Source organism: Megalops cyprinoides, chromosome 7, assembly GCF_013368585.1.
Source record: "Megalops cyprinoides isolate fMegCyp1 chromosome 7, fMegCyp1.pri, whole genome shotgun sequence".
Lineage (NCBI taxonomy): Eukaryota > Metazoa > Chordata > Actinopteri > Elopiformes > Megalopidae > Megalops > Megalops cyprinoides.
The window spans coordinates 10,740,426-10,755,482 of record NC_050589.1 but is presented as its reverse complement, the minus strand read 5'-3'; the positions used below and the strand labels follow the sequence as shown (position 1 = coordinate 10,755,482).

At 45.3% G+C, this 15,057-nt stretch overlaps 2 protein-coding genes and 7 non-coding genes across 10 annotated transcripts; 1 reads left to right on the top strand and 8 right to left on the bottom strand.

The window, feature by feature from the left end:
• Positions 1-77: 77 nt before the first annotated feature.
• On the bottom strand, positions 78-5,897 carry LOC118780821 (ETS domain-containing protein Elk-4-like). Of its 2 annotated transcripts, none has more exons than XM_036533537.1 (6): positions 5,681-5,897; positions 3,492-3,703; positions 2,197-2,931; positions 1,629-1,844; positions 862-981; positions 78-321 (listed from the first exon to the last, which is right to left on the bottom strand). In XM_036533537.1, the coding sequence occupies exons 2-6, from the start codon at positions 3,696-3,698 to the stop codon at positions 217-219; spliced, it is 1,383 nt and encodes a 460-aa protein (XP_036389430.1). In that variant the 5' UTR covers positions 3,699-3,703; positions 5,681-5,897; the 3' UTR covers positions 78-216. The 2 variants fall into 2 exon arrangements, with proteins under 2 accessions (XP_036389430.1, XP_036389431.1); XM_036533538.1 differs by having other exon boundaries at positions 1,629-1,820.
• Positions 5,898-6,877: 980 nt separating this feature from the next.
• On the bottom strand, positions 6,878-6,950 carry trnar-acg. The gene has a single exon. It is a non-coding gene; the product is annotated as a tRNA-Arg (tRNA).
• A 346-nt stretch (positions 6,951-7,296) lies between these two features.
• trnar-acg lies at positions 7,297-7,369 on the bottom strand. Its single transcript has one exon. It is a non-coding gene; the product is annotated as a tRNA-Arg (tRNA).
• A 261-nt stretch (positions 7,370-7,630) lies between these two features.
• On the bottom strand, positions 7,631-7,703 carry trnar-acg. The gene has a single exon. It is a non-coding gene; the product is annotated as a tRNA-Arg (tRNA).
• Positions 7,704-8,314: 611 nt separating this feature from the next.
• Positions 8,315-8,387, bottom strand: trnar-acg. Its single transcript has one exon. It is a non-coding gene; the product is annotated as a tRNA-Arg (tRNA).
• A 272-nt stretch (positions 8,388-8,659) lies between these two features.
• On the bottom strand, positions 8,660-8,732 carry trnar-acg. The gene has a single exon. It is a non-coding gene; the product is annotated as a tRNA-Arg (tRNA).
• Positions 8,733-9,160: 428 nt separating this feature from the next.
• Positions 9,161-9,233, bottom strand: trnar-acg. The gene has a single exon. It is a non-coding gene; the product is annotated as a tRNA-Arg (tRNA).
• Positions 9,234-11,027: 1,794 nt separating this feature from the next.
• Positions 11,028-11,101, bottom strand: trnan-guu. Its single transcript has one exon. It is a non-coding gene; the product is annotated as a tRNA-Asn (tRNA).
• A 280-nt stretch (positions 11,102-11,381) lies between these two features.
• On the top strand, positions 11,382-14,822 carry tcta (T cell leukemia translocation altered). Its single transcript, XM_036533705.1, has 3 exons — positions 11,382-11,916; positions 13,145-13,199; positions 13,502-14,822. Exons 1-3 carry the CDS (start codon positions 11,706-11,708, stop codon positions 13,542-13,544), a joined length of 309 nt encoding a protein of 102 aa, XP_036389598.1. The 5' UTR covers positions 11,382-11,705; the 3' UTR covers positions 13,545-14,822.
• Positions 14,823-15,057: the final 235 nt, after the last annotated feature.

Here is a 15,057-nt window from a genome sequence, read left to right as displayed (position 1 = left end):
CCATGAGGGTGACCTCCAGCGAGAGCATTCCCAATGACTCGCAGTCTCTCCTGGGCATGTCAGAGAGAGTCCCCCAAAATACACTGCGACTCCACACTTCCAATCCTTCCAGTTTGAGCCCACAGGTGGGAAGCACTGCTTGGGTCTGCAGGCTGAGGCAGGTGGGTGTTTTAGGGAAAGCCTGCGTGGGATTCTCCCTGGGGCTCGTGGGACCTCCTACGTCTTCTGGGAGTCTGGCGATAAGGGCGCCGGCGTGGGCGTGTTGGAGCCATCCATGCTGTGCACAGGAATCTGGAACTGGGTGTTCAGGACCGAGGGAAACTGGAGAACAGCAGACGACAGGTAAGGGACAGACAACAGTTACTCACAGGTAATCGTGTAGTGCAGGGCTTTAACAGCCACCTTCCACCTGAGTCTAAGAACACCAGAGCAGCATGCCCTACTGAAAAACATTGTGCCAAACAGACCTACTTATGGGGCTACTGTGACAACAACTGCTACAACAATTGCTACAACAATTCAGTTGCTTTGTGGTGCAAGTACCTGCACTGTGCACAACCCAGACACTTGTGGGCTCAAGCCCTAGCCAAGCCACACCAAAGACTGTAAAAATCATACCAAGAAAATTATAACTGATACAGCTGTTCCTACTCTTACAGATTAGAACCAGCTGGTTCTGTTCACATAAGTCCAATTCAGCAGTCTGAACTACTAAGGTCATTGTAACTGGCCAAACTAGAAATAATTAAATATTTTTTCCAAACCATGCAATGCCCATTAACTTCAGTCAAAGTGGTACCTTATTCAGTGAGTGCATGAACCACCAGGAGAACGAGAGAGCTGGAATGGACTGAGACTCACCTGGAACAAGGTGGGAGTGCCCTGTCGCCAGGCGGGGCTGAGGGGAGCGACTGGGCTGAGCGTGCTCCAGAAGTGGATGTTGGAGAGGAGGGGACTGGGTGTGAGCAGCAGGGTGGGCGTCTGTGGACACACACACACACACGCACACACACGTAAACACACGCGCACACACACACGCGCACACAACCACGAGCACACACACACGCGCATGCACGCACACACGTACACGCATCGTCATTGTCAAACTGATAGAGGCAACCACTACTACCATCTGTAGAATCAAAGACAACCTTGGAGCAACTCCATTGACAAAAAATCAAACAGTAATAAATACTAAAATAATGTGATCAAAAATTCCACAATAATGAGAAATTGTTTTTTTTTTCTAATCTGACTTCATGTACTCTAAGTGTTGCTTTTCAATGGACAGTTAGGCGCATCCAGCAAACATCAAAATCAATTCATAAAAAATTCAGTTTGTATTGAAACAAGCAACATATGCATTTAATTGGTAGTCAAAGTAACGGGCATGCAGCTATTGTAACAGGGTCACGTGTTACAACAGAATATCATTTTCAACCAAGGCACTACTGCCACCTACTGAGCAACCCAAGCAATGACATCAAGCTTGATGTATTAACAATGTGAGTATAGGCAGGACAGGTCATGGCTGCACTTGGCATGAGCACAGGTTCCCACACATGCATTTGGCCCACAGTCTGCAGGGCACAGACGGGCAGAGGCCAAGGACCCTGGAGAACGCTGACCTGCAGGAAAGCTGGGGTGAGGGAGGCCAGAGAGGGGCTGGCCAGGTTCATGGGGCTGAAGTCGGAGCTGGTCACCACCAGGGTGGGGGTCAGCTCCAGGCCCTTCGGCTTCTTGGACTTCCCGCTATGGCTGCTCCCCCGGCTGCTCTGGTCTGGGGAGCTCTCAGCCTCGAGCTCGGAGCCACCGGTGTCCTGAGCGGAAGAAAGCAGAGGATTCTGGGAGGACAGAAGGTGGCAAGAGAGGCAAGGTTACTGCTGGAGCCAACGGAATGTTGCACATGGAATTCTACAGACAGAACAACAGAGACAGGATTCTGCAGACAGAACTCCACACATGGGGTTCTGCAGACTGAATGCTACAGACAGTAAAGTGAAACTGTACATTCTCATTTCTGTCATTTAACAGACAATTAAACTACACCAGAGCAACTTACAAAGTTATGAGTACTTACAAGCTTATAACTGTAAGGAACACCAAAAGCCAAGTCTCTTCCTGGCTAATTGGGATAATACACCCTGCTAAATACTAAGGATTACAGACCTAGTGAAGAGGATGAGCAACCCTTACCTGCTGTTGCAGATGCTGCTCAGGAGGCTGGGAAGAGATGGACTCCATGTCACTGTCAATGACCAACTCCTGGGAGGAGTCAGCAACGGTGCTCTGAGAAGGTGATTGGACAGGGAGCGAGGGGGTAGGGCCAAAGAGGCGGAGGTTGGGTGCAGTCGCCACTGCGGGTGGGGTATCTTCCTGTGGGACAGGAGAGTTCTTCATCGCAGTTTCACTGACCTGGGGCACAGTCTTGAGTGGGGGAGGCTGCGGGGGTGGGTTTGGCTGCTGAGGTGGGTGTGGTTTGTTCTGGGGCGGGGCTTGGGAAAGCGTTTCCATGAGGATGAGCTGCGGGAGCTTGGGCGGCGTGGTTCCGAACTTGATGACGGAGTGGGGAGCATCCGGTGCCACCTTCTTCTCGGCTAGCTTCTCCCCCGGGTTCTCCACCCTGATGGATTTGAAGAGCTGTGTACCGGCCTGCAGTGAAGTCAGGGTGAAGGTGGTGTACAGGCCCGAGTTGATGTAGTCATTTCGGCTTGAGGGCTTGCTGGAGCTCTGGATCCCTGCTCTCTCACCCCCACCCCGGTTCTCCCCGTCCTTCGGAGGTGCACCCCCCTCAGAGAAAGGCGGAGCCCCCCCACCACCCCCCTCCCTGCTGGGTCCCTCCACCTTCGCCATGAAGTCTCCACTGAGGATGTCTGGGTAGGACACGAATCGGTACACAAACTTCTGCCCATTCACCTTCTTTATGATGTTCTGTGGACAAAAGAAGGCAATTATAGTATTATTCAATAACCTGGCATCATACCTCATTGAGCTGCTTATTTGATAAGTGGATCCATCCTTTCAGCCACAGATAATTAATATCATCTAAGAGGAGGCTGTGAAAGAGAGACTGCTTTCCTCAGTGAGATTATTTTTCTTTGCATAAATCCTCACACAGGGTAATTGATCTGTCCTTCATTTCACACATCCATTTAAACAGAAGGATATTCAGAGAAGTAGTTCCACTCATATTTCTCAAGGGTCCAACAGCAATGTTCCAACATTCAATACAACAACCTGGTGGTTCCTATCTCAGATCCCAATGACAGTATGACTCCACCATACTCCTCCCAGTTGCCAATCTCAGACTGATGATTAGCAACTTTACTTTGCTAAATCCATTTAAAACTCACAACAAGCAAAGCACAAAAGCGGGTTCGGCTACACCTGGTACAGTTCACGTTGCCATAACTCCACCTGGCATGGCTAACCACGCCACAGCTACACCTGGCACAGTTCACCTCGGGACACCTCCACCTGGCCCAGCTCACCTTGTCATAGTAGTAGCGCAGGGCACGGCTCAGCTTGTCGTAGTTCATGCTGGGCTTGTTCTTGCGGGCCCCCCACAGCTTGGCCACCTCCTCTGCCTGCAGCAGTTTGAACTCCCCATCCTCATTGGTCCACTGGATCAGCTGATTGTTGCTGGGGTCCAACAGGAGCTGGAGCAGGAACTGCCAGAGGGTCACCGAGCTGTCCATGCCTCCTGGGCGGGGTGGGGCGAGGGGTGGGGTGAGAGGCAGGGCAGCAAATAGAGGGCTGGTAAATAAGGATGGAGCAATGGGCTGCATTCACCCTGCATCATACAGTGAGGGATGGGTGGGTGATGCTCCTCAACCTACACCTACGTGTATAGCACCCACCTGGGTGATGCACCACAGCCATTTTGCATCAGAAAGCTCACCACACATCAGCTGAGGTGGAGAGAGTGGGCGTTATCTAGCCAATTAAACAGGGAGGGGGGGGGCGGTTAAATGGCCAGACTGACGAAGCCTGATTAGGCATTTAGCCAGAACAGCAGAAAATCACATTGTTCTTTGCAATAAGTTGCGTGGGGTCTCTAACGACTAAGACAGGTAAGAAGAGTCAGGAATACGGTGTGCAGTCTTCTAAAAGACAGTTACGGTGGGGAAAACCTGGCATCAGAGCTGGGGACTGGGTGTCAGGCCATTTTTTTCATTTATCACTTATAATCTGGTTGACCCTCCTCCAAAACCTGTCCATACACCAGGAATAACGGGCATAAATCAAAATAGTCTATTGCAACAAAAAAAATAAAAAAACGTCAGTGGTTCGTCTCGTTATCTGACAACGATCATTATATCAGCTAAATACCACACCACCCATAAATATTCTATTACATCTGAACGAGCAAACCGCAGCCGACTTAATACGCTGTTTGTTTACAGAAGACCCGAGATATACAGATGGGTCTACGCCCTGCATTAAATTATAGCAATTAACTGGTGACTATGGCAATCGAACCATTATCTCTGATATGCTCAAGTTTTCACATTTTCCTTTGTGCCCGAAAACAATCAGGGTAACATTCAGAGCCTTAGATAAATTATCTACAACTCACAGCCATCACACCCAGCTAAAACACTATGAGAGATGTTGTTCAGAACTACTGTGGACTTGCAAACTCCGACAGTGTACCTAATTTGATATCTGTATTAAACCGAAATATGACACACAACAACTTTGGCTGAGCAAATATTTTATATTCGCAAACGCAATGCCCCCTGATAAATGTATCTGGTAAGGGAAGACATGTGTTCGCGTGCTTCATTATTACCTGTAGCCTCTGACCAGCACTAGATACTTCCAGATATACGGTGTGGCACAAAAATTTCAGACTACCATTATTTACACGGAGTGTGCGAAAGGGTTCTGTATCCACCAAAAATTATATTCCAGGTTATTGCCCGTGTATGCAGCAACGTGGTCGAGGTACCCCACTTCTACTGGACCCCCACAGTCCAGTAGTCGCCAGACTAACCCGAAATCGCACTAACTCCATTGCTGCAGTTACTGCTATACACGCTGTCAGCGTGATCTTGTTTTAGAAGGTCGGAAGGCAAATCGCCTTACTGTGCGGGAGAATCCCCGCTTCACAATACATGAGTCTAATTACTTATTACAGTAATAAGTATAGTAATAAATATTACAATTGACATTTACAGTACTGCCAAGGGCTCGACAGAGGCCAGATCCATTGGGAATTTTATAATGAGGATAAATACGGTATCAGCAAGCAGTTACTCCATGAAGTAGCCCTACTTCCTGCATGTTGTAGTCCAAGTGACAGTCTAGCACCGCGAAGTTCACTGCAAGTTACAGTAACAAGTACTATTCGTTCCCCTGCTGCCAGAGTGTTTGCATGTGTAAATGCAGGCCTGTTTTGGCCCACGTTAGTGCAGCCGTAACACTGACGTAAGTACCCTACGGTAAGCTTTTCAGATTTGATGTTGCGACATGTAACCGTAAAAAAATTAGCAAGTCGAACAAAAACAAATACTTCGAGCGCTGCTTAAATATTTAACAAAACATTGGTGACGATTTGCCAGCTGTGCGAAGTTTCAACCTTTTCTGAGTTATGCACACGTCCATGTATAATCTATGCCATATCTAAACAAATAACAACAACTAAAACTCAAACACTAGATCCGGGTTGACTCACCTAGCCCAGATCCTTGCTGAGGATGAAGTCGGAAGTCGTGTGTTTGCAATCCAACTTCATGCTACAAACTGCCGTGCATGAACAAAAATAAACTAATTCCCCCAAATAAGGTGGAACAGTGGTTCTCAGACAGGACGCATACAAAGTAGAAATCTTCAAGAACAGGAAATTAATACCGATGAGATCACTTCCTTCTGTTTGAAATTTCCAAAAAAAAGTCCTGCTGTTCATTAGTTTACCAACGCAGACGCTCCTTAAATGTATTCCTTTCAGAAAAAAACATGCGTACACAGAAAAAAATGGAAAGGTACAGTTTAATAAGCCAATGAATGATCAGCTGTTTCGTATTAAAACAGTAAGAGAGACTTCGACAAACACCAGACTACACGTTGCAATGTGCCTGGACGTCTACAAGCCTGCACAGTTGAAAGGAGTTCGCAACATTATAAATATTCAGCAGCGTAACCTGCCAACTAGATTATATCGTGTGAATCCGATATCATGCTGCTCAATGTTTCATTGAGTGACATCAATCCACACAGTCCGAATGTGAGTTATCTCCTTCTCCTCTATTCCATACTTCTACACCAGTTTGTATTTCCTGGGATTTCCGAGCTACACCGTTTCCGCCAGTGGTAAACGCATGATTTCTCCATGGTCCTAAATACTGACGCAGCTGCGAGTGCATGTCGATAAATAACGTGAAATTGATAAGTGCTTGTCAAATATGGTCCACATAGATAAACCTCCCTATGTTATTGTGGATACATGGCGTCTAACTCAGATAATTTCATTAAGAAATCAAAGGCGTATACCCTACACTTTAAGAGCAGACGTTAAATGTAGTATGACAGACAACATTAACTTTTAAAAGTGGTTTGCAAATCACTCTGCATCATACAGTAAGTTACAGAAGTTGTTTTATGCCAGTTTTGGATTGAGCGCGTTTCAGATCTCCAGCAGATGGCGCTATTATCCCCACTTAACGGGGACTTGATCTCATTCTTTCTCTCCTGGTAACACATGTAGTCGCTGGAGGTGATGAACAAACACATCATTAGCGAATGACGTGTAGTAAAAAAGGTAACTTCTGCTTACCTAGATAAAGAGGAGATACACTGAAAATGCGTTTCGAATATGTAGTTACACCCGGTTTGCCCCCATCGAATGCAAACAACGTCAGAGGCTAAAACTTTACGAGCCAGCCAGGAGTCGAACCTAGAATCTTCTGATCCGTAGTCAGACGCGTTATCCATTGCGCCACTGGCCCGCACGTTAGTTGTGCTAAACTCCATGAATACACAGAGATGCCTTACATGCACATTGAGTAAATGTTCAGATGAGTCCTTGGTTTTAATGAAAGACATAAAAACAACACCAATACATTGTAGAACTGCTGTCAGATCGAAAATGTTACCCCCGAGAAGTATACTTCTTGTCTTATTACTGAGATGCGTTCAGTATTTCCCCAGATTTCAAAACATTTCTCTAAACATTGTGCTTGTTCATGGGCATCTCTTTAATGTAAGCACCGCACATCTGAAAGTGTACGGTGTTTTACTAGATGATGGTGGTCTGATAGGCAGGGTGTGTGTTGGGTTGCCTATAAAAGGACCCGAGCCAGCCAGGAGTCGAACCTAGAATCTTCTGATCCGTAGTCAGACGCGTTATCCATTGCGCCACTGGCCCGTTGTGTAGGTGTCCCACGTGGGCATCATTCCGCGCGGGGTATCCGTGATGACGATTTCATTTCTTTTGTTGTCTACCTTTTTCCTGCTCTACAGGAATTCAGCCTTTCTTCCCGCCTACCCCTGGGGGATATGGGAAGAGACCGTATTATTTCCTCTAAAGAGGGGTGAGGTTGCAACTCCATATCACAGGATCATCATGTAAAAATCAGCTAGTTTGGGGACACTGCTGACAGTGCAATGGTTTGTTTGCAAAAGTAACCGAGCCAGCCAGGAGTCGAACCTAGAATCTTCTGATCCGTAGTCAGACGCGTTATCCATTGCGCCACTGGCCCGTTGTTTCCTTTTACCATGTGGGTGTCATTCCCGGCGCGGTATCCGTGATGGCTAGTGACGCTTTCATTTCTTTTGATTTTGTTTTATCTTTTTTCTTCCCGCTTTGTAAGAATCCACCCTGTCTTCCCGCCTCCCTCTGGGGGATATGGAAAGTTTGAGAGACCGTTACCAAGAGACGGTATGTGAGCTTGCAACTCCATGGCACAGGATCATCGCTATCATTCAATTTGAATGGATACACTTTTGTTCTCTTGTGCTGACAGTCAGTGTGGATAAGAGCATCTGCTAAATTAATGTAGTATAAAGTAATGGTAGCAGCACCATGGGTCTGTGCAGCATCACAGTTCTGTGTTGTCCAATAGCAGAGCTCCTCGTCAAGTGCTAAACATCCAGGCTGATCGTCAGGGAGGGGCGCCGATTGGTTTGGCGTTCAATATTTTTCAACAATTCCAAACATTGCCAGGGATAGGCCATAGAGTTCTACAATGCTGATGCTTGCTCATGGGCATCTCTTTAATGTAAGCACCGCACATCTGAAAGTGTAAGGTGTTTTACTAGATGATGGTAGTCTGGTAGGTAGGGTGTGTGTTGGGTTGCCTGTAAAAGGACCCGAGCCAGCCAGGAGTCGAACCTAGAATCTTCTGATCCGTAGTCAGACGCGTTATCCATTGCGCCACTGGCCCGTTGGGCTAGTATCTCAGATGCGTGTCATTCCGCTGGTGGTATCAGTGATGGCTAATGATTTGATTTCTTTTGATTTCGTTGTCTATCTTTTTCCTGCGCTGCAGAAATCCATCCTGTCTTCCCACCTCCCCCTGGTGGATATAGAAAGTTTGAGGCATCGTTCCCAAAAGATGGCATGTGAGCTTGCAACTCCATGGCACAGGATCATCACGTAAAAGCAGGTACTTTGGACACTCTGCTGATAGGAGAATGGTTTATTTGTAAAATTGACCGAGCCAGCCAGGAGTCGAACCTAGAATCTTCTGATCCGTAGTCAGACGCGTTATCCATTGCGCCACTGGCCCTCACTTCCTTTTTTTTAAGGTAATAGGAAAACACTGGGTCGAGTCTATTAGCAGCCTTAAGGTAGTAGGATGTCCGGGTTCAAAGTAACAATACTTGCTTTTTAATCTTCGGAAGGAAAATTAACATTCAAACGTGGATTACAGTAGTTTTAATAATTCTTGTTTAACTTTTAAGTGTATTAGTCACCGTGGGCTACCAATGGCGAACTTAGCCATAATGTTACAGCAAGAACACAACGTGCGCTCGTTTGCCCAAAGTCAAAGATATACAATCACAGAAACATTTAGAAGAATTGAAGAAGTAATACAAAGGGAAATACAGCTAACGTTAAAATATATCACTACGCCGGATACACCGCGGTCCCTCGGGAACTGGTTGTGTATTTCACGTCATCCCATGGGTTTGTTGGGTTTCCTATAAAAGGACCCGAGCCAGCCAGGAGTCGAACCTAGAATCTTCTGATCCGTAGTCAGACGCGTTATCCATTGCGCCACTGGCCCGTTGGACTGCTGCTTCACGTGCGTGTCATTCCACGCGGGGTATCCGTGATGACAATTTCATTTCTTTTGATTTTGTTTTATCTTTTTCCTGCTCTGCAGCAATCCAGCCTGTCTTCCCGCCTCCCCCTGGGGCATATGGAAAGTTTGAGACACCATTCCCAAGAGACGGTATGATTTCCTCTAAAGTCTAAAGACTAATGGTTTCTGTAGATGACAGCAGCTAGGCAACAGGGCAGGTAATGCACTGGATCTTAGCACACACACAGTGGTGCTCTCAGCATCAGGAATAAAGGTGACCATCTTCGTGGGTGACTTGAAGTGACCCCAGATCTGCCCTGGTGCCGAGTAGCACAAGCCACAGCTTTTGTCAAACTGATCCAGATGGTGCCATAAAGCTGTGATGGCACTTGCCTGCTGGCTGGTGTGGGTGAGGCCATATTCATGACACAGACTGACCAGATATTAAGCCATTTTCTCTCCACAGTCATATCCAGAGCTCTGGTCAGCATCTACAGACTGCAAACATGGGTGAGCAGACACAAAAACCACTTTTACACTGGTTACTATTGGCTGAGATGAATAATGATTTTTTTTTTATTATTCTTACATTTTCCGGAAAACATGCCAAAAACAGATACATTCTAGAGTAAGCAGGGTGAGAGACACAAATGCCGAGCAAACCGTAGCCAGCTGCTCCCTGTCTATGGTGGTCACCTTCCAACGCAGACTGAACACCCACCTCTTCAGACTGCATCTCATGAATGTAATGTAATGTTAGCAGCACCGCAGATCTGTGCAGTGTCACACAGATCTCTGCTGTCCAACGTTAGGCTTCCTCATCAAGTGCCAAACGACCCAGCATGATAATCAGGGAGGGGCGCCAATTGGTTTGTCGTTCAGTAGTTAAGTGTTCAACATTTTTCAGCATTGCCAGTTCTGCAAAGTTGATGTTGCACAAAGCAACTTACAAAATACCCATGGCGGAGGTGCAACTTATCTCAGATTGGTGAGGTGGAGATCAAACAGTGTCTGTACTATGGCATTGTATCTGAAAAAGATCAGTCTCCAAGCTAGATAACCCATGAGTCAATGATTTTATGTTTGAAAGAAGCTATTTAAGGGCAATCACTGTGGTATGGTAGTGTAGCTTAAAATGGAAATGAAAATGAAAGTGAGTCATACTACTTTTATTTCACTTAATTAAGGACTGGGTTAGAAATATTGCACAATCCGGCTTGTGCCTCTACCATGATAGAGGATGTTGTGGTGAGGTAAGCCTAAAGTGCACTGATACCGATTCCAAAGTCAGGATGAAAAAGGGGGAAAAGTATACAAAAAGGGGGGAAATAATGCGTATTTGATGTAGTCATATGTATTTCTGATTTTCAGAGTCTTTATGAATCTAATTTTTCAGAGTGGATGTGTGTAAGGAAGTATTTAAGATGTTGAAAAATTATGAGACCCTACAACATCTTGGTTTCTTTGTAAAATAAAATAAAATAAAATAAGTCCCCCATTAGTACAAAATGGTCAATTTTGTTATTCTTCTTCCCTCCAGTGGCAATTTATAGTTATTGCATCTTTGAAGGAACAGTAACAGTTTCCCTAAGCGGCCTCAAGATGGCAGGAAGGCGCCGCTGTTTGCACAAATTTTTCTCGTTGCACCAGTTTTTTTGTTGTTGTTATTGTTTCATTCTGAAATATTAAAGCACTACATTAACGTTTTATTATTTCTTCGGTTATCGTGTGAATTTCAATTAGAACAACAAAATTTAACTTTGGTGAAAAACACAACGTCCCTGGGTGGGCTCGAACCACCAACCTTTCGGTTAACAGCCGAACGCGCTAACCGATTGCGCCACAGAGACGAGATACCATGTGTATTCAGACACGTCAACAAGAACCTAACCCCTTCCCCATATAGTTTGCTGATTAGTTAATCTATGTTCTAATGAATTTTATTCATAATAGATATGTGTTTGAAGAAGAACTGCCACGCCACGGCAATTCATTTACATGTTAATTCAACATGTTATCAAATCTAAAAATTCTTCCAAGATTTCATTTGACAAGTTCACCACATGACCTTACCCGACCAAAAATATTAGAAAGCAGTTTTCGACATCTTTCGTTTCTGCGCAGCACATTCTGTAGAGGTAAAAAGTAAAGGTGCCTACCAATTATATTTACTGCTTTTGAACGTCATATTTTAGTTACTGTAGATAAATATCGAGCCATTCGTGGATCTACAATATAGGCTTTTACAAAATAACGAATCTAAACACATGAATTAAAGTCACTCATGATGGTTTTGTTTTGAACAGCCGGCCAGTGAGATTGTAACGTCTGTCCGTTTACTAGGCTGGGGAACATGGCGACTGAAGGTTTCCTGGACTTCGCAACCATACTCAAGTGTGTTTGATTATGCCATTTGATGATATTTTATAACGGATTATGCCTATGTAGAAAAAAATGGAGGAACCTTGGGATTTTGAATTCGTGTCCCGGATTATGGACGGAATGGTAACGTTTCTGTCCGAGTTCGTGGAGGACTGGCTGGCCAATGATATGAGGGTGGCCATATTTAAAATTCTGCTCAGCTGGCTGGTCTTCAGCCTGATCGCCATCCACTTCGCCTGGAAAGTGTACGGAAACACCGTGAACGACATGTATTACAGGCAAGGTAAGTACTGGATCGGTCCGAGAAAGAGATTTTGACTGCGAACTGGCCTCAGAGTAGCTTGGCCCTTTGCCTTAGACTCTATCTTAACATTGTTGCTAAAAATGATAAAGCACAGGGCCAAGTTACTGGAAAGAAGAACTTTACAGTAACCACTATGTAGCACTCACTTCGAAACTTGCTGCTTTAGTGTGTGGTGTTATGTGGTGAGAGGTATTTGCTAGCTGTGGTTTAATGTCATATTTGTATGAATAATTAGTGTGGCAGAGCAGTTTTCTACATATGTAAAGACATATGTGTTTGTGTGTACTGAAATTGAGTGTCAGACCTCTGTTTGTAAATATGTATATGGACTTACATTTTATGCCCGTGAGTGGGTTAGCTTCTTGTAGGCAGAATACATTTGTTATAGATACTGTATCATGATTTTTGGAGCATGTTTTATGTGTTAAAATTATAATATTCATAATATTCAGATGTGTGTATGTGTATGTGAAGGATTAACAGTAGGCTTTGCAGACACACATACTGAATCCTGAGTGCTTTTTGTAAGACAGTAATAAGACAACATATCATAAACCATTTTAGAGCAGCATCTTGCTTCACAAGATATTACATATTTGGTCTCAAAGTGTCCCAAAATTTTTCATTGGCCTAGTCTAAGGCAAAAACCTCTGGTAATGTACAGAAACCCAACCAATTTATGGAAACTGTCTGTAATATTATCCATAAAGCAAATGTAGCTATAGGCTAAATATAACAAAATTTAGGCTATCCATCCAGGGTAGGATAATGGTGAGATATGGTATTAGACAAAATAGTCTGATCATTTATCATGTGGTCTGAGTTGTTTTTGTATGGATGTGGTTAGATGGTACAGAGGTGAACATTTGTAGAATCAGACTGCAGGGTCATTGTGGTTATTTCTATGGGACACAACAAAAAAGGAGCTTAACTCTCAGTTTTGTATAGGTATGGGGTATGCCCTGCTGACCTGGATACCTGGAAAGGGATACTTTCAAACCGAAATGCTTTAGTCAACTAAAGGCCGGTGGCGGGGGCAGGTAGCGGTTAGCTGGGGTGGAAACACTGCACATATACACATTTCTGCCCCATGGGAATTAGCAGCGTGCTATTATCCAGAAGAGCAATTGTTAAGTTAATGTGAACTATTTTTATTAATACTTTCTCTCACATACCTCTCTCCCTCCACCTCCCACCTTTTCTGCAGGTACTGGTGGGCAGAATGGTGGTACTCCAGACACAGCTCCACACCTCAGTGGCTGGTAAGTGTCCTGTGCAGATGTGCCTCCCAAACTCAGCATGTACCTCACACCATGGTATCACTAAATTTACATGGTCAAACATGTTGTATCACACCCAAGTGCTGGGAACATGACCTGGTTTCTAGTGTTCAGGGTGGGCCCAGTGTTTAAGCATTGCTGTTTGACATTTGGGACTGCCAGACTTTCTTTAAAGCAGAGATTTATGTGCCCTTCACCTCAGAGCCCCCGAAGTGGTATGGGTTACAGTATGTGTCTGCGAATAGGCTGGTAATGTAGCTTTGCTGTAATGTTTTCTCAATCAGGGAGAGTGCCGCAGGGGACGCCTTCAAGACACACCGTGAGTGACCAGCACCCGCCTCCCCCAGTTCCTGGCCAATGGGACTGCAGCATCCTGCCCCTTGGACCAGTCAGAAAGGAGAGATTTCTGCAGAGCATGCTCAGAGTTAGAGGGCTGTGTGTTTCTGTGGAAAATTCTGGAGAGCTGGGACTGTCAGACCTGTCAGAAGGTCAGACCTATCATACACTTAGCACCCCAGTTAAGAAAAGGACATGTGTGCAAATCCAAAACCATTCAGTCAAGATTAAGACGTGCTTCATCTTCCCCTACATGCTAATAATCACACCCCTGTGTGCTCCTGGCCCCTTTCCTGGATGTTCCCCACACCCCCACTGCCCCCCTCGTGGGCTACACACCCTGCCAATGCACTTCTGGTAGCAGCCGTTTGGTAGGTGAGCCGTCACCAAGACTTGCTGGTACCTTTGGCTCGCTGCTGGATTAAAGCGGCTGTTTCTAGTCCCGATCCAGGAGCAGAAGTGAACCCACCGGCTCTCGCTCCAGCTGAGGTTTGGTCAGCTCTGGGCTGGTCCCTTAGAGCAAGTCTGAATAGTATACTGTGAAAAGAGTGGACTTCTGCAAAACCTCCTAAGTATCTGAAAAAAGATGACCAATGTTTAAAACCATGAAAATGCACCAACAGTGTGCATTTACTTTCATTGAAGGATGAATGGTCTTACAATAGTACATGGAGTCTTATTGCAAAGTCTGCATTCCTTTCACACAAACAGTTTACCTGGATGTAGCTTCATTTACCAGTCTTGTGCCAGGTCTGACAGCAGGTAAATGTGGCAGGCCTGGAACACCGCTGATCGGTGTGGCTAACCAGGACGAATCAGACAAACCACCAGCAGGTTGTGGGGGTTAACAAAAGCTACAAAAATGAAAGGTCATTTTAAGTTGCTTGGAAACATTGTCCTTGATGAAGCTGGGGGTGAAGCAGTGCCAGCATACTCAGTGGTCCCCTAAGAGCAGGATCGGGGAACACCAGGTTTAGGTTTGGGTGCTGCATGTGGAATATCAACTTCACTGCCTTATCCCACATTCTCCCAACTTCCTAGGTTGCCTGGAAACTATCGAGTACATATTTGGGGGTTTGTGCTACTGGTTGTCACTATATCACTTGCTTGCTGTAAAACAATAAAGGCTTATGAGACCCGGTAATGTGTGAGACTCCTTACTGAACTCGGCTGAGGCTGAAGTGAGGATGAGCAGTAGCCTCCAGTGGTGACCACTGTATGGATGGGAGAAAGAGGGGCTATGGCTTATTCAGTGCACCCCTGGACCTGGTACTGAGGGGGATCACTTATTTAGCAAACCATCCACCCACAGGTACTCCAAAAGTATATAGCCAAGGCTATATTTACATAGTCTGACCACTTACAAATTGATCCAATACTTTAACCAACTACTGATGGCAGTGTCTGCAGTACCAACACACTTAAGGCATCTGTAGAGGCAAAAGCCAAGTGGCACACATACAGAATGTTTATGTATTTAGCCATGTTTTACTAACAAATGCAT